Here is a 19,463-nt window from a genome sequence, read left to right on the forward strand (position 1 = left end):
TATTGGTCAACTTGTCCTTCTGTGCAATAAATAAATATTCCGAACATACGCTGGGACAGTTGCGGGATGCTATAGATCCCAAATTAATACAACCACTCTCAAACCTTTTAAAAACAATGAGGCTGACCTTTTACCTTTAAATGTTGATAAACTATTACACAATTATTTCACATTATAAGGACAATCAGCATACTTGACACAACTGTGGGAAGCATTGGAGTAAACATGGACCAATATCCCTGTGGAACGCTTTCGACACACTTTCGACAACAATATTGTAATTATACAGGGCACATTTGAAAACAAACCTAGGTCTCAATATGTCTTCGCTGTCAAAATAAAAGGTTAAAGAAAAATAAATGCAGTACCAGTCAAAAGTTTGGACACACCTACTCATTCAATATCATGACTCAGGATATGACCCAGATGCGGACACAGGAGGCAGATAGTACAGTTCTCAGATCATTTATTATAACACGGGGCAGGCAAAGGGAAGGTTGAGAACAGGCAGAGGTTCATAATCAGGTCAGAGTTAGGCAGATACAGGAGGGCAGGCAGGCTCAGGGTCAGGGCAGGCAGAATGGTCAGAACCGGGAAAACTAGGAAACAAAAACTTGACAAATCAAAATATATTTTACATTTGAGATTCTTCAAAGTAGCCACCCTTTGCCTTGATGACAGCTTTGAACACTCTTGGCATTCTCTCAACCAGCTTTATGAAGTAGTCACCTGGAATGCATTTCAATTAACAGGTGTGCCTTGTTAAAAGTTAATTTGTGGAATTTTTTATGCGTTTGAGCCAATCAGTTGTGTTGTGACAAGGAAGGGATGGTATACAAAAAATAGCCCTATTTGGTAAAAGACCAAGTCCATATTATGGCAAGAGCAGCTCAAATAAGCAATGAGAAACGATAATCCATCATTACTTTAAGACATGAAGGTCAGTCAATCTGGAAAATTTTAAGAGCTTTGAAAGTTTCTTCAAGTGCAGTCGCAAACACCATCAAGCGCTATGATGAAATTGGCTCTTACGAGGACCACCACAGGAAAGGAAGACCCAGAGTTATCTCTGCTGTAGCGTGTGAGTTCATTAGAGTTACCAGCCTCAGAAATTGCAGCCCAGATAAATGCTTCACAGAGTTCAAGTAACAGACACATCTCAACATCAATTGTTCAGAGGAGACTGCAGGAATCAGGCCTTCATGGTTGAATTGCTGCAAATAAACCACTACTAAAAGACACCGATAATAAGAAGAGACTTGCTTGGAACAAGAAACACGAGCAATGGACATTAGACCGATGGAAATCTGTCCTTTGGTCTGATGAGTCCAAATTTGAGATTTTTAGTTCCAACCACCGTGTCTTTGTGAGATGCAGAGTAGGTGAACGGATGATCTCGCATTGTGTGGTTCCCACCGTGAAGCATGGAGGAGGTGTGATGGTGTGGGGGTGCTTTGCTGGTGACACTGTCTGTGATTCATTTAGAATTCAAGGCACACTTAACCAGCATGGCTACCACAGCATTCTGCAGCGATACGCCATCCCATCTGGTTTGCGCTTAGTGAGACTGTAATTTGTTTTTCAACAGGACAATGACCCAACACACCTCCAGGCTGTGTAAGGGCTATTTGACCAAGAAGGAGAGTGATGGAGTGCTGCATCGGATGACCTAGCCTCCACAATCACCTGATCTCAACCCAATTGAGATGGTTTGGGATGAGTTGGACCGCAGAGTGAAGGAAAAGCAGTCAACAAGTGCTCAGCATATGTGGGAACTCCTTCAAGACTTTTGGAAAAGGGGGCCTCCTGAGTGTCGCAGTGGTTTAAGGCACTGCATCTCAGTTTTAGCTGTGCTACTAGAGATCCTGGTTCGAGTCCAGGCTCTGCCGCGACCGGGAGACCCATGGGGTGGCACACAATTGGCTGAGCATTGTCCGGGTTAGGGGAGGGTTTTGCCGGCAGGGATGCCTATCTCCCATCTCGCTCTAGCGACTCCTGTGGCGGGTCAGGCGTATGCACGCTAACACGGTCACCGTGTGTACGGTGTTTCCTCCGACACATTGGTGTGGCTGGCTTCCGGGTTACGTGGGCATTGTGTCAAGAAGCAGTGCAGCTTGGTTGGGTCGTGTTTCGGCGGACGCACGGCTCTCGACCTTCGCCTCTCCCGAGTCCATACGGGAGTTGCAGCGATGAGACAAGACTGTAACTACAAATTGGATATGACGAAATTGGGGAGAAAAAGGGGTAAAATACTAAAATAAAATAAAAATGTAAATAAAAAAAACACTGTCGGCAAAGCATTCCAGGTGAAGCTGGTTAAGAGAATGCCAAGAGTGTGCAAAACTGTCATCAAGGCAAAGGGTGACTATTTGAATAATCTAAATATAAAATACATTTAGATTTGTTTCTAACTTTCTAACTTTTTTGGTTACTACATGATTCCATATGTGTTATGGAATCAACTGTGGCTCAGTTGGTAGAGCATAGTGTTTGCAACGCCAGCATGGTGTGTGCAACGCCAGGAATGTGGGATCGATTCCCACGGGGGCCAGTACAATTATTATTATTTTTTTTTAAATGCATGAAATGAAATTTGTTCAACAAATTTGTTCAACAAAAAAATGTAATGGTTCACCTGCTACGTGAGGTGTATTTCAATAGAAGTTTCGTAATGCTTAAGTTGTTACGAGTGTACTGATATAAGTAGGACACGTGACATCCCGACAACTTTGAGAAAAAACACTATATCGTTGTTGTCTTGAGATACCTATGAATATTCATGCCATGGGGCTAGTAGCATAGCATATATCTCCATTGAATACAGATGGTTGACGTCAACACCCCTCATCGAATATTCAAAAAATATTAACGAGATGTATCCACCAATCCAAAGAGAGGAATAGGCAGGAGCTTAACAGCCCACCATTCTGCTCTGTGTACAACCAATCCAGTTGTTACATGCTGACTAGACCGGGCACGGGCATGCGGCCATCCACACCAGACGCAATCAGGACACGCAGGTTGAAACGTCAAAACGAACACTGAACCAACTATATTCATTTGGGGACAGGTCAAAACACATGAAACATTCAAAGACATTTAACTAGCTTGCAATTGCTAGCTAATTTTTCCTGGGATATACACATTGGCTTGTTATTTTACCTGAAATGTACAAGGTCCTTTTATGTGGATCTTTGTAGAATTTTTACCCATTTTGAGACACAAAATCGTGTGCTCTTCGCCTGACAATTAATATACAGATAAAAGGGGAATCCTAGTTAGTTTCCAGTAATCGCACCTCCTTCAGTCTTCTTCTGTGGACTTTTTATGGCACTTGGCAACCAACTTTAAGGTGCATTACCACCACCAACTGGACTGGAGTGTGGACCTCACTATTAACCAGAAAATGTGTTATATTTCTGTACTACATTATCAATGGTAAGTGCAGTCTTTCTACCGTGTGGCATAAAGGACAGGTCATAACCTGCATTTAACAAGCATTATAGACCCTATTACAAATGAGAACATTTTGTGATTTTAGTGAATGTACATACTTCAAAAAGAATACCGGTCAGTTCCCTCTGCAATTAAACACGCATAACACACCCCCTTTATAAATGAAAAAAGTTTATTTGTTAGTGCTGTGTGTATTGAATGCTACATACAGATATCTTAGCATGAATGTACACATACTGTACGTTGTCACGTAATTCTTTTTTTTTTTTACTACGTCATTCACATACTACAATTTGAAAAAAAGCTATAAGAAGAATAAGTACTATCTGAAGCACTAATACCTGGGACAGATTACAGGAACTAACACAGCAAGCATGCACAGAACAGAGAAAACAGGGTCAACAGGCAGGGGCTAACTGTTCTGCACTACACAAGATCAAAATTCATGTCAATCACATTCCTAATGACCCTTCCACCAATCAAACAAACACCCCCCCTACATCCCAAAGGCCCTGTTAACTCCTTCCAAGAATATAGATATTTATATAGATTTTAAACAATGTTTATATAAATTTGGTATTAATAAACTGAACGGGGAAAAAAAAACGTATACAGTACTTTTACAAAAATAATAAATTCCTAACTGCTCTTTTATGTTGTCTTAATGCCAGATGAAAGACATGAACACATTTAACAAAAGACAAAGACAAATGACACCAAATGTTAGCCTACATCAGATGCCAATGGAGAAAAGAAAACAGAGTACAAGGAACAGATCAACAACATGGAGGCAGTCAGATCTGGAGTAGAATGGGTTTCTAAATAACCCTAACCCCAGATTAAGGCCAAACAGTCTTAACTGAATCTGATTATAAAAAGAACCTTCCTCAAAATGATCATTACCTTCTCCCATCATAAAACACTGTCAATACTGCACTCAGACCACAAATCCACCACCAAATGGGACAAAACATGACCACTTGAAATGCTTCACTTGCAAAAAATGTTTTAAAAAAAAACACCTGCAAACACCAAAAACCTAAATTGAGGTCAATTTGAGCCATATTCAATTTGACTTAAAAGTCTACTACTTAGACTAGAGGGTAAATCCATCATTTTTGCAATACAGCTGTACCAGCCCATTTTGGTAAGGATGCATAAAAACCAGAAGTTAGCATGACCTGCACAAATATACTGCAGATAAGTTTCTCTGACATAAATTGGGTTAACTAAAACTACAGACCTGCCCAAATTCTACCCCAAATGTATGTATAATACATAATCTACTTCACAGCCAGGATTCCATTTTCACAGACATGATTCAACAATCATTCATTATAAAAATTCAAAGGAGCACGAGGGGGTCAGAATCCTTGTAGGGCTTACAGACAGAATGTTCTCCTTGGAAACTTGCGACATACAATCTATCATAACTATGACTTCAAAGAAGAAGAAAAAACATTTCAGTCCCCATATGATAAAAAAATAGTAACATACAAAACAGCCAATGCAGTTTTAGAAACAGACAGTGGAGCTGGTAAACATACATACTGTACTATATACACACACGCAGTAAGAGGAAGCTTGATCAGGTTTTACATGTTTTCAGCATAGAGTCTACACTGATCTCGGTAGGAATATCAACTGTATATTAGTGTGAAATATAGATTTCTATACAATTTCTATATAGCAGTGAAATGAAACTTCAGCTGGTTAATCTCCACACCTTTGGGATTCTGGTGCAGTACAATGGTGTTTTAATACAAACATATACTTCCAAATACACTCACAAGCATATGTAATATTTCACAATAGCACAATAAACCCTCATGTTTAAAAAAAAAACACAAAACAAACACACTAATAGTTGTGGAGTTGATACTTATACATAAAAAGCTTCAAAATACTAAAGCACAAAGGGTAAAGAGGTGTCTGATTTTAGTGTATATACACATACACTGCTACTACAGTGATATGAGGTTGTGGAAAAGTAACCAATACACAATAATCTCGACCCACTACCCACCCAACAAAAACATTTTATATCAGCGTTGATACAGCGTAATTGATTCCTAAATAAAAAAAAGCAAGAGGCCATCAGCAGACTGTAGCAACTGCTGAAACTTAGCAATAATTCAAGTCTATCCTGGGTAAGAGTATGGAACATTACTGCATGCAGCAACTCTGTAGATGGGTTCTAGAGTGACAACCACTTTTGGCAAGAGAAGAGTTCTGGGTCATTGTGCAACCCTTAACACTTACAGACCTGTCGAGCAGGTTGAGGGGAACTGGTCCACATTCCCTTTCCTATACAAGTCTACAAGGTAACTTATGTACAAATACAAAGCTTTTCATAGACAGAAATGTAGGCTAATGTGGTGATGTACATTTCTTTCCTTTTTTCCTTCTTGGGCAGTTGATTCAAGAAGGATAGAGGAGAAGGTAATTGACCTGGGCCCAGTTTCCCCGAAAGCAGTGGAACTTAGGCTTCTGAGTGTTTTAACGATTCATCTTTCCTACAATGGCCGAAGACATAACATGTGTTACGCAAAACACCACACAGAGAGAACAGTCGCTAAGTGCATCGTTGGAGCATGTGTCGATACTGATAGGATCGAAACAGAAGTATTTCACAATACTGACTACGGATGAGTTCCTAGAGAGATACTATTACCTACCACTGCAAATATTGAGGCGGCTTATTCCAATGCTTAGCCAATAAAAATGCCCCCCCCCCCCACCACCATAAAATCACTGATTTGGCACATCACTGCACACATTAGGCTACACATCATGAAATACAGTATATTGAGACAAATGAGACAGTAGTGTACAGCTAGCAAAATAGAAATGAATTTACTGAGCATTAAATGTATTTCAATATGGTTGAAATAGGACTATAGCCTACTGCATGTATATTTGAATGCAGTAATCTCGGTTTTCATTTGAAGCATCTTTTTATACGTTGCTCGTTTCTATCAATTGCAAAGATACTGGCAACTTTGCATTTGTAGTCAACTTTGTTCACAGAGATGGATAAACCATGTGATTCTAAGTTTAGTGGAGATCTTGTGTGTATAAAGAGACGCGGGAAGACGAAAAATGCATTTAACGACGCACTTCGCTGTTCTACGAGTGGTCCGAGGCAGGAGTCAGATTACGAGCGTTTTCAAGTGCAACGTTAACAACGATGGTTTTGGGAAACAGCTCAGAGATTGAACGATGCTCCTACAAAAGGTTCTAACGATTAACTTAGCCTTAAGATGCGTTTCGGAAACTGGGCCCTGGACTAGAACATCCACCCTAGAGTTTGAAGTGAAAGACATATCCTTGATGGTTTCTTCTCCTCTGTCCTTCAGATGGTAGCCCTAAAGCAGTGACACTTGGCAGTACAATGACAAGCTGTGACTTCCATTTTTATGAGACAATGATCATTTGTATGGGATTTTGGGGGTAGGGGGGACTGATAACAGTTTCAGATGGGAAGAGAGGTTAGGGATTCTATATGCTGGGGGCAAATTAGGGCTAGCCAGGGACATTTGCTATGAACTGGAAAATAAGGGAGGGGCGTGACTATATGCAAGGTGGCACAGAGTAACCTACCATAGGGTAACCCCCTCCTTCAGATGTGTGCTGGACTGTGTGCTCCTGCAAGGCTCCCAGGTCTCCAAAGCATTTGAACTGGGCATCTCTGGAAAGCACCAGAGTGTGCACTCCAGAGATGCCCAGTTCAAGTGTGTTAAGCTGGGTGCTGCAAATTAATGGTAGACAGGGACGTTTGCTATGAACTTGTACAGAATGGAGGGGCATAACTATATGCAAGGTGGCACAGGGTAACCCCCTCCTTCAGCTGTGTGCTGGACTGTGTGCTCCTGCAAAGCTCCCAGGTCTCCAAAGCGCTCTCCACACCAAACACACTTGAACTGGGCATCTCTGGAATGCACACTCTGATGCTTGGCCAGGTGCTCCCGTTGCTTGAAGCCTTTGTCACAGCTAGCACACTTGTAGGGCTTCTCCCCGGTGTGGACGCGCCTGTGCCGATTCAGGTCAGACGAGTACTTGAAGCGCTTCTCGCAGTCGGGGCACTTGAGGGGCTTCTCTCGGGACGGGTCGCAGCGGTGCTGCACGAACTCTGAGGATGACAGGAAGCGGCGGTCACAAAGGGAGCACTTCAGGGGCTTCTCTTGACAGTGCGAGTTCTGATGTCGCTGCAGTGTCGAACTCTTTTTGTATCCCTTGCCGCACACGTCACATTTGTAGGGCTTGTCTGTGTCCCTAGATGAAGAGGACGACTCACCGCACTTGTGGCGCAGCAGCTCTCCTGACTGACTGAATTCCTTCTGGCAGGACGCGCACTTGAACAGGTTCTCCATGCCATGGACGTGCTGGTGGTACAGCAGATGGGATGGCTGCAGGAAGCCTTTGTCGCAAAGGTTGCATTTGAAGGGGCGGTCAGAAGGGTTTTTGTGTGTGCGCCTGTGGCGCACCAGGGCATACTGCTGTTTGAAACTCATCTGGCACTCCTCACAGTGGAAGGGACGCTCCTCAGAGTGAGTGCGCTCATGCTGCCGCAGATCTGATGGACGCTTGAAGCCCTTTCCACAGGTGGCACAGCGGAAGGGGCGTGCCCCTTGTGGGTGGCATGGATGATGCAGCAGTTCAGAAGACTCCTTGAAGTGCAGTTCACACAGGTTACACTTGAACAGGTGCTCTCCGGAATGGGCGTACATGTGGCGCACCAGGTGGGAGCGGTGCTTAAAGCTCTTGTCACACACAGCACACTTGTATGGGCGCTCAGAGCTGTGGGTGCGCTGGTGATGGGCCAGGTGAGAGGACTGGCTGAAGCTCTTGTCACACGTGTCACACTTGAAGGGCTTCTCTCCGGTGTGCACACGCTCGTGGCGGGCCAGCTCTGACAGGTGCCTGAAGCCCTTCTGGCAGACAGAACACTTGTAGGGCCGGTCACGGGCCGATGGAAATGTAATTGAGGAAGAGGACCCCACTGTCGCACTCCCACTGGAGGAGGCTCCATCAGCAGACGGCTGCTGAGGGTTGGTGGCAGAGGAGCTGGGCGTGGTGTTCCCAGAGGAGCCTGGTCGGTAGGTCTTTTCACAAATGGAGCATTTCATGGGGTTGGTGCTGTTGTGTGAGGTGTGGTGCTGTGCCAGCGAGGTGAGGAGGGAGAAGCCCATCTTACACACACCACACACAAAGGGCTTCTGTTCTACCTGCACACACTGGTGCTCCAGCAGATCAGTGGCCTGGTGGAAGATCTTCATACACTGGGTGCATTGGAAGGAGCGGTCCTGGTTCACCATACACTGGTGCTCATGTGGGTTGGCCAGGTGGGAGATGTCGTGGCCGCATGCCCCACACTTGTGGCCGCCCTCGCCCCCTACCTGCAGAGAAGGCTGCTGTACCTGGGCAGGGTGCTGCTGCTGCTGCTGCTGCCCATGCTGCTGGCTGTGCTGCTGGCCATGCTGGTGCTGCTGCTGCGACTGCTGCAGAGCAGGGTCAGGCTGCAGGACGATACCGTAGACGGCACAGCCCAACGCGTTCTCCGCCCCTGGTGGTATGGTGTGCACCACCGGAGGAGGAGCAACAGCGTGCTGCTGCCACGCCTCGGACATCCTGGCTCTCGTGTAGGGATTCAGTTTTATATTGTACTGGGTCTTTTTATGAAGAAAAATCAAAGGTACATTGATCGGTGGATGGGGTGGAAAATCTCAGTAACTTAGTCTGCCATGTCAGTGACGAACATAAGCACTTAGAAAATGTGACAAAGGGCTTGTTTCTAGGATGCAATAGATTGTGTCTGAAAATAATGTGCAGAGGAATAACACCTGCTGCAAAGACATATAATTTAGAAAAAATAAAATACACCGTCTCCACGCGTCTTCTGTCCTCTTCTGATAACTGCAGAAAAAGGAAACAATTATTATTCAACTATTCATTACTACAGTGTGTGGTATGGCTTCCTAGAAGATGTGCAAAATCTCCGTTTCACAGAGACTTCCCCTGAGACAACAGGATAATTATCAGAGCCCAAAAGTATAGACTTCAGAGGAAGCAGGTCAGAAGACAACACTGCTACGACTATATGGGCAATTCCACGTAACAGAGTGAGGCTGGCACTCACTTTTTCAGTTTAAAATGTATGCCAAGCAACAACAACAAAAATGTATGGCAAAGTTGAACAAACCATACTATATAGGGACTCCCGAGTGACGCAGTGGTCTAAGAAACTGCATCGCAGTGCTAGAGACGTCACTACAGACCCGGGTTCGATCCAGGGCTGTATCACAACCGGCCGTGATCATGAGTCCCATAGGACGGTGCACAATTGGCCCAGCATCGTCCGAGTTAGGGGAGGGTTTGGCAGTTATTGTAAATAAGAATTTGTTCTTAACTGACTTGCCTAGTTAAATATGTAGAAGTCTACTTTTAATAATTGTCTAACTGAAAATGTTACTAAAACACATTTACTTGAGGAACAGTGCACACAATACCCCATAATGACAAAGTGAAAAGTTTTTTTTTTGCAAAAAAACCCAGAAATAACTTATTTAAATAAGTATTCAGACATTTTGCTAAGAGAATAAAAATTGAGCTCTGATGCATCCTGTTTCCATTGATCATCCTTGAGATGTTTCTACAACTTGATTGGAGTCCATCTGAGGTAAATTCAATTGATTGGACATGATTTGGAAAGGCACACACCTGTCTATATAAGGTCCCAGGGTTGACATTGCATGTCAGAGCAAAAACCAAGCCATGAGGTTGAAGGAATTGTCTGTACAGCTCCGAGACAAGATTGTGTCGAGGCACAGATCTGGGGAAGGGTACCAAAAAAAGTGTAGCATTGAAAGTCCAAGAACACAGTGCCCTCCATCATTCTAAAATGGAACACATTTGGAACCACAAAGACTCTTCCTAGAGTTGGCCACCACCGGCCAAACTGAGGAATCGGGGGAGAAGGGCCTTGGTCAGGGAGGTGACCAAGAACCCGATGGTCCCTCTGGCAGAGCTACAGAGTTCCTCTGTGGAGATGGTGGAACCTTCCAGAAGGACAACCATCTCTGCAGCACTCCACCAATCAGGCCTGTATGGAGTGGCCAGACGGAAGCCACTCCTCAGTAAAAGGCACATGACAGCCCACTTGGAGTTTGCCAAAAGGCACCTAAAGGACTTAGACCATGAGAAACAAGATTCTCTGGTCTGATTAAACCAAGATTGAACTCTTTGGCCTGAATGCCAAGCGTCACGTCTGGAGGAAACCTGGCACCATCCATACGGGAAAGGTGAACGGAGCAAAGCACAGAGAGATCTTTGATGAAAACCTGCTCCAGAGCACTCAGGACCTCAGAATGGTGTGAAGGTTCACCTGCCAACAGGACAAAGACCCTAAGCACACAGCCAAGACAATGTAGGAGTGCCTTCGGGACAAGTCTCAATGTCTTTGAGTTGCCCAGCCAGAGCCCACACTTGAACCCTCTGGAGAGACCTGAAAACAGCTGTGCAGCGACGCTCCCCATCCAACCTGACAGAATTTGAGAGGATCTGCAGAGAAGAATGGGTGAAAGTCCAAATACAGTTGTGCCAAGCTTGTACCCAAGAAGACTTGAGACTGTAATCGCTGCCAAAGGTGCTTCAACAAGTACTGAGTAAAGGGTCTGAATACTTATGTAAATGTGATTTCCCTTTTCAATTCGTAATACATTTGAAAAAATGTCTAAAAAACAGTTTTGGCTTTCTCATTATGGGGTATTGTGTGTAGATTGATTGATTAGGGAAAAAAACTATTTAATCAATTTTAGAATAAGGCTGTAACGGAACAAAATGTGGAAAAAGTCAAGGGGTCTGAAAACTTTCCGAATGCAACTGTATGTAGGTTTTTGGTAAAAGAATGAATAGACACTAGGCAATATAAGGTAAATAATTTGTCAAACTAAATGTTAATATTAATTGACAGGGGCCTTTACTTTAACATGAATGTGTTGTGATGTATTTATAATCCTTTTTAAGACATTTTCCTCGTAGATGTTTTTTAAGACCCCTTTTCCATCTGTGTGACCAAAGCTTTTGCTTATTCCTAACTACATTTAATTACATCTACGATGGAAAATGGTTGAAAAACGTATCTATGCCTCCATTTCCCCAAAACATAATCTTAGCTTTCGTTTAACACCAAATTTGGTACGCTCCTATAAACTTCACATGTTGGTGATCATGGGTTTTACACGGAAATGACCCTATCCATCCATCCATCCATCCATCAGATTAAAGCTCTAGAGGGATAGGCAACATCAGTCACGCTTACCTGCCTAATGATCCATCACTACAAACACACTAAAAGATATCCAAACAAATGCCCTAATTTCAGACGTTCAGATTATAAGGAGGCAGACCTATATCAGATATCTAAACTGGTGCGTCCGAGTACCAGTCTATTTTTTCAACATTCTATCGGGTCAGCAGAACGCCACTAACCTTTTCAGAATGTGTCAATCATATTGGTTTGATCAACGATCTGTCTGTGTTGGCAGGCTTTCGGTGACGACTACTTGACCCATCCGTTTCTCTGCCATCCCATTTGAAGAAATCCTTCACCCCCATCCCCCCATGATTACAGTATTGGTTGTATGCAAATCCAAATCATCCACAGCGTGAACACAATCAATACGCATCCATTGGGGGTGTTCGCGCAGTAACGCAAACCTAGCTAACTACGCCATTTGCCACAAAAGGGAGAAAAGTATACGGCCCATCATTTTTAGTGGCGGGCGACAGTCTGTCTCAGATTGCAGCAGCATAAATCTGTATGGCGAGGTAGCTAGTTAGCATTTGCTAATGCTGGGCTAGGAAAATATTTGGCTATTGACGTCGTTAGCTAACTGATCTACAGAAGCAGGACACTTGTGACATATTGAGGACAGTATTACTGGTAACATACCTTTAACGTTTCACTGAAAGTCCTTTGTAGCGTCTGACAATTTTGCCAGAAATTACAAATGATTCGTAGGCCGAACAATATGTTCCTTCATCTCCGCAGCCTCGGTCTGTTGAAGCTCTGGCGCGGCGGGTTTTCCACAAGATCCACTCCAGGGCCGACGAATTCAGAGCTTTTGTGTCGTTCGAAATCACCGCACTACATTTCTGATATTATATTTAGCCCAGAGGGGTAACTTCGTTAACACCCTGTCAATGTGTGATAGCTAGGCCAAGGCCATTCTCCTCCCGTTTAAAAAGGCGAGAATATTTGGAATAAAACGTTAGCTAGCTAACTGGCTAGCCTCAGAGATCCTGCCCAGGCACGGGAACATGAATGATCCAAGTTTTAATTGGCATGCTCACAACATATACCCGGAACCTGCAACGAATAGCGTTTATCTTTCGTCAATGAGTATAACTATGCATTACAGTAATACACTTGTGAATTTTCACAAATAATGTTATTTGATTTTAAGTAGGGGTGTGTGGCTGCCTTGCTATGCTATCTAGAAGATCATGCTGCTATAAAGGCAGGATGTTTCAAATAATCACTTCTGACAAGACAATCACATTGCATTTGAAATACTCCACATAAGTAGCTAGTTAAATGATACTAACATTAAGTAAATTATGATTAAATATAGGCTACTGTCAAAATTAATTCTGTACACTGAATATGGAACCTATTTGAACGTTCTTGTTTCAGGGGGACATAAATTACCCACAACAACTGTGTTTTTAATCGGAAGAATATCGCAAGCAATTCGTTAGTCAACGTTTCTGTAACTTCACTGCACATTTCTTTTTTTTACATTTATTTTAGACACGAATCAAGAAACTTGATATAAGAATTGATGTATGAGCTTTACTTAGAAGAATGTTAGTCAGTTATAGTAGCAGCTCTGAAGAGGAGACAGAACATTTACGATTAGGAGGGGATGTAACAAAAAGGAAGCAAAGTTGGCACAAAGATGACAACTCATTGAGGAAGAAGTACAAATCAGAAGAGCGCACCCCCAATGCAAGGTAACTTCCTTTCCCAAATATTGTTTAAACTGTTCTCTATCATCAGCTAGGTAGCCTATGACATCTCCCAAACGAGTATGTCTCATTGTTATAAGTGGATTTGTTCCTTGATTGATATCTTTAATCACAATCACATCTCAGTAAGTGTATTTGTGCATAGGGAGGAAGATGACTCCAAGTCAAGACTGCCTGTTCCTGGCAGTGTGCTGGACATGTTCACAGAGGAAGATGAGGACCCACTGACTGACGACAGCATGCAACATGGTGGACGGATTCGCTCCTTTAAACACGAGAGCGGAAACTGGGCCACTTACGTGTACTTTCCATGTAAATGCCTTATCTTCAGAGCTGCATACACAATGTTTTTGTCTTGAAGGATTGCTTGCTGTTGGTTTTAACATCCTGCCGCTTCTTCTTATTTCCCTCCTTAGACATCCCAGAGGAAGGGTTCTTGGAGCTGCTTGATGAGATGACTGAAGTAGCAGCATCCCATAGCTTCTCCCTCACTCATACAGATGAGTTTCACCTCAGTTTATCTAAGACAGTGGTTCTGAGGCATCACTGGATCCAGCCTTTCATACAGTCCCTCAGAACAGGCTTGACACATAGCAGGAGGTCTGCTATTCTTTTCAGTACACCCAACTATTATGTTTAGTCCCTTTGTTTATGTGGAAGTGGAGCTACTATTCTCCGTTGTTATATTTTGGTTAGAGGATGCTTGTCACCAGAAGTACGCAGGCAGCAAACAAGTACTGTGCTAAATAGTCTGGATGAGGTAAAATGATTGTGATCTTGTTTATAGGTTCATTTGTTCGGCTGAGAAGCTGAAGGTCTACTCTAATGATGAGAGAACCAGGTACAGTAGGATCTCTTATCACGATCATTGACAGCATGAGTGAAGAAGTGCATTCTAAAGTGGTTAGACTTATGGTTTATTTTGCAGCTAGTCTTATGGTCTAGTCTTCTGCTCTCCCCAACAGGACGTTCCTGGCTATGGAAGTCTCCACAGGACAGGCTCAGCTACTAGAGCTTGTGAAAGCAGTGGATAGCACTATGGGGGAGTTCAACCTTGACACTTTTTACAAGGTCTGAACACAAAACAATTTAGCGTATTAAAAATACACTATCAATTTCCAACCCATCACTGTTCTATCTCTCTTACAATTCTTCTGACATCTCTCAAATATCTGTTAGGTGCATTGACATAGGATTTGGTCACTGCAGGAGCATGTTTCAGACACTAGTGGCACTGTTGAGCAAGGAATTGATAAACAGTATTGCATAAGATGAAGAGTGAATACTGAACTTTCACTTTTCTTCTAGAATCCTTCCTTCCATATAAGTCTGGCCTGGTGTGTTGGTGACTGCACTGAACACATTCGCAAAGAGTGTCTGCAGGAGTTGCAGGTATGACCTCTTGCTATATGTTTATTCTGTCCATGTATCTGTTTAATTTGGTAATCTCATCAATGAATGACATCTATGGCTGTTTCCTCCACCTGTGGTTTTGAGAGTACTTGATAGACGCAAACCATAGGCTAACTTCGTCTAGTTTCTGCCATGTTGATCTCATCGGTTATCTAATCCAATCAGGGGAATGAAACAGCCCCAGTGTCTCACTCAGAGCCTAAAGCCTGGCCTGCATTCAGTACGAAAAAACGTAATGCAACATTAAATTAAACTGTGCTGTGCTGTTCTGAACGACAATTTGAAAAACGCAGAGGAGGTGGGTTCAAAATACACCGCTGCCCTTTAAATACAGCTCCAATCCAGATGTGTTGGTCATTACTGAGATGTGGTTAAGAAAGGTTAACATCAGTGTTCAAAACACTCTTTCTGGTTACAACCTTTTTCGGCGAGACAGTTCTTCATTATTTGTGACAGATTATTATTATTTGACCATGTTGGTCATTTATGAACATTTGAACATCTAGGCCATGTTCTGTTATAATCTCTACCCGGCACACCTGGCCACCCCTCATAGACTGGTTCCTCTCTAGGTTTCTTCCTAGGTTTTGGCTTTTCTAGGGAGTGTTTCCTAGCCACCGTGCTTCTACACCTGCATTGCATGCTGTTTGGGGTTTTAGGCTGGGTTTCTGTACAGCACTTTGAGATATCAGCTGATGTAAGAAGGGCTATATAAATACATTTGATTTGATCTTTCAAAGGTGGTGGAGTGGCAATCTTTACCAAGGATCATCTTCAGTGCTCGGTTGTCTCCACCAAGTCTGTCCCTAAACAATTTTGATTTGCTGGTTTTAAGCATTTAACTTTCAAATAGCTCTTTGTTGACTGTTGCTGGGTGTTATCGTCCACCATCAGCACCGGCCTGTACCCTACCTGCCCTAAGCTCTCTCCTGGCCCCTTACACTAAGTCTGAATTTGTCCTGCTAGGTGACCTAAAGTGGGACATGCTTAAACCACCTGACCAAGTCCTAAAGTAATGGGACTCTGTAAATCTTTCTCAGATTATTACCAATCCCACAAGGTATGACTCCAAACACCCAGAAAAGTCTACTCTCACAATTATCCTTACAAATAATCCTGATTAGGAATCAGTCTGGTGTGTTCTGTAATGACCTTAGTGATCACTGTTTTCCAGCCTGTGTTTGAAATGGCTGCTCAGTGAAACGACCTTTCCTGATTTGCTAAAAAACTTGAATGAGCAAGCCTTCCTTCATGACCTGGCCTCTAAATTGGTATAGAATCAGCTTGATACCCTCTATGGAAGACACTTGGACTTTCTTTTTTGATATTTTCAGTGGTATTGTTAACAAACATGCCCCCATTAAAAAAAAAAGAGAATTAAAAACAGGTTCAATCCCTCGTTCGATCGTGATCTGGCAGAGTTACTCCACCTCAAGAATTCAATTTGGCGAAAGGCTCGGCACGCGCATACTCAGGCTGACTGGCTCTCGTTCAGGCAAATAAGAAATAAGTGCACTCAGGCTATCCGGAAGGCCAAAGTTAGTTACTTTAAGGAGCAGTTCTCTCTCTATGGGTCTAACCCCAATAAGTTCTGGAAAACAGCCGTGCCTCCTTGCCCGTCCAACATTTCCTCATCTCCCACCCCTTCTAATGCGACTAGGCCGATGCTCCTCCCTCTTTTTTCCCCGCTACAAAGTTTCTTCTTACAGGCGGTCACTGAGTCCGAGGTGCTAAAGGAGCTCCTTAAACTTGACCCCCAAAAAACATCTGGTTCAGATGGTTTAGACCCTTTCTTCTTCAAGGTTGCTGCCCCTATCATCGCCAAGCCTATCTCTGACCTTTTTAACCTGCCTCTCCTCTCTGGGGAGGTTCCTATTGCTTGGAAGGCAGCCACAGTGTGTCCTTTTATTTAAAGGGGTAGATCAAGCTGATTCTGTTATAGGCAAATTTGTATTTTGCCCTGTTTATCAAAAGTGTTAGGAAAAACTTGTCAATAATCAACTGACTGGCTTTTTTGATGTCTATAGTATTCTCTCTGGTATGCAATCTGGTTTCTGCTCAGGTTATGGATGTGTCACTGCAACCTTAAAGGTCCTAAATTATGTCACCATTGCCCTTGATTCTAAGCAATGTTGTGCTGCTATTTTTATTGACTTGGCCAAAGCTTTTGATATGGTAGACCATTCCATTCTTGTGAGCCAACTAAGAAATATTGGTGTCTGAGGGGCCTTTGGCCTGGTTTGCTAACTACCTCTCTCAAATAATGCAGCGTATAAAGTCAGAACATCTGCTGTCTCAGCCACTGCCTGTCACCAAGGGAGTACCCCAAGGCTCGATCCTAGGCCCCATGCTCTTCTCAATTTACAACATCGCTCGGGCAGTAGGAAGCTCTCCCATCCATGTACAGTGCCTTGCAAAAGTATTCGTCCCCCTTGGTGTTTTTCCTATTTTGTTGCATTACAACCTGTAATTTAAATAGATTTTTATTTGGATTTCCTATAATGGACATACACAACAGTCCAAATTGGTGAAGTGAAAAAAATGACTTGGTAGTCACCTTATACAAGTACTTGGGAGTATGGCTAGACGGTACACTGTCCTTCTCTCAGCACATATCAAAGCTGCAGGCTAAGGTTAAATCTAGACTTGGTTTCCTCTATTGTAATCGCTCCTCTTTCATCCCAGCTGCCAAGCTAACCCTGATTCAGATGACCATCCTACCCATGCTAGATTACGGAGACGTAATTTATAGATTGGCAGGTAAGGGTGCTCTCGAGCGGCTAGATGTTCTTTACCATTCGGCCATCAGATTTGCCACCAATGCTCCTTTATAGGACACATCACTGCACTATATAATACTCTATAAATTGGCCATCTCTGTATATCTGTCGCAAGACCCACTTTTTGATGCTTATTTCTAAAGCCCTCTTAGGCCTCACTCCCCCCAATCTGAGATATCTACTGCAGCCCTCTTCTTCCACGTACAAAATCCGTTCTGCCAGTCACATTCTGTTAAAGGTCCCCAAAGCACACAAATCCCTGGGTCGCTCCTCTTTTCAGTTCGTTGCAGCTAGCGACTGGAACGAGCTGCAAAAAACACTCAAACTGGACAGTTTTATCTCCATCTCTTCATTCAAAGACTCAATCATGGACACTTACTGAAAGTTGTTGCTGCTTCGCTTGATGTATTGTTTTTGTGCCGTTGTCTTTGCCCAATAATGCTTGTACCATCTTTGTGTTGCTATCATGTGCTGCTGCCATGCTATGTTGTCATCTTACACGGAACCCAAATCGGCTGCGCCCGCGCTATCGTGCATACATTTATTTTGTCCCCCTACACCAAACGCGACCACGACACGCAGGTTAAAATATAAAAAACTCTGAACCAATTACATTCATTTGGGGACAGGTTGAAAAGCATTAAACATGTATGGCTAGTTAGCTTGCACTTGCTAGCTAATTTGTCCTATTTAGCTAGCTTGCTGTTGCTAGCTAATTTGTCCTGGGATATAAACATTGAGTTATTTTACCTGAAATGCACAAGGTCCTCTACTCCGACAATTAATCCACACATAAAATGGCCATCTGAATCGTTTCTTGTCATCTCTCCTCCTTCCAGGCTTTTTCATCTTTGAAGTTATATGGTGATCGCATCTAAACTTTCATAGTATTACCACGACGACCGGCAAAACAATTTGTCTTTCAATCACCCACGTGGGTATAACCACTGAGATGGGAGAGGCAGGACTTTCAGCGTGATCTGCGTCAGAAATAGAACTGACTTCTATTTTAGCCCTTGGCATCGCAGACGCTCGTGGGCTTGCACAAACAGTGTGGGTGCAATAATTGAATAACATGGATTTCTAAATTTATTTTGCGACGTGTCCGGTCTGGTCAGTATGTTAGGTCTCTCTTTATGTAGTGTTGTGGTGTCTTGTCCTATATTTTTATTTGATTTTAATCCCAGCCCCCTGTTCCCGTAGGCCTTTTAGTAGGCCGTCGTTGTATGTAAGAATTTGTTCTTAACTGACTTGCCAAGTTAAATAAAAAATATTAAATACATCACTCATTGCTTCAAGCCACACCCACCAAACAGAGCAAACATACCTCAGCGTCTGTTTAAGAATGTTGAACGTTTTGGGGAAATGTGTCATTCAGTACAAGCTGTTACGCCACGTAGTAAACGCTCAATTTAACTGAATGCACCCCTTGTGTGTTCTCTCGCCCATTAGGGTCTGGTTGACTCCCATGAGGATGGACCCTTCCTCTTGAGACTGGACTGTCAAGAGCTGCGCTGTAAGGCTGGGAACAAGACCTTTTCCATTCCACTACACTGACGAAACTAGTTCTCAATTCAGTCTGTGATCAACTGTAATGTTAGGATACCTCAACAGTAAAATGTGACGATCAAAAGTATATATTTTTTTAAATGAGTGAAAGGTTATTTGATTCAATCTAGAAAACGGCAGTGATGCGATATTTATCAAGCAACTTCCTTTGAAGATTGCGCACATCTTCGTACGTGAGGCTTGTTTTGATAAAACACGTGTTCAAGCATTACT

The 19,463-nt window shown here is 43.1% G+C and overlaps 2 protein-coding genes across 3 annotated transcripts; one reads left to right on the top strand and one right to left on the bottom strand.

Annotated features, from left to right (window-relative positions):
- Positions 1-3,610: 3,610 nt before the first annotated feature.
- On the bottom strand, positions 3,611-12,896 carry znf319b (zinc finger protein 319b). 2 transcript variants are annotated; one of them, XM_029757936.1, is made up of 3 exons: positions 12,410-12,896; positions 7,754-9,372; positions 3,611-7,588 (listed from the first exon to the last, which is right to left on the bottom strand). In XM_029757936.1, exons 2-3 carry the CDS (start codon positions 9,084-9,086, stop codon positions 7,269-7,271), a joined length of 1,653 nt encoding a protein of 550 aa, XP_029613796.1. In that variant the 5' UTR covers positions 9,087-9,372; positions 12,410-12,896; the 3' UTR covers positions 3,611-7,268. The 2 variants fall into 2 exon arrangements, with proteins under 2 accessions (XP_029613796.1, XP_029613795.1); XM_029757935.1 differs by having other exon boundaries at positions 3,611-9,372.
- Positions 12,138-19,327, top strand: usb1 (U6 snRNA biogenesis 1). Its single transcript, XM_029757938.1, has 8 exons — positions 12,138-12,400; positions 13,271-13,473; positions 13,634-13,800; positions 13,905-14,088; positions 14,276-14,329; positions 14,454-14,559; positions 14,797-14,880; positions 19,134-19,327. The coding sequence occupies exons 2-8, from the start codon at positions 13,325-13,327 to the stop codon at positions 19,236-19,238; spliced, it is 849 nt and encodes a 282-aa protein (XP_029613798.1). The 5' UTR covers positions 12,138-12,400; positions 13,271-13,324; the 3' UTR covers positions 19,239-19,327.
- The last annotated feature ends 136 nt before the right edge of the window (positions 19,328-19,463 follow it).

The sequence above is a fragment of the Salmo trutta genome, chromosome 7 (assembly GCF_901001165.1).
Source record: "Salmo trutta chromosome 7, fSalTru1.1, whole genome shotgun sequence".
NCBI lineage: Eukaryota > Metazoa > Chordata > Actinopteri > Salmoniformes > Salmonidae > Salmo > Salmo trutta.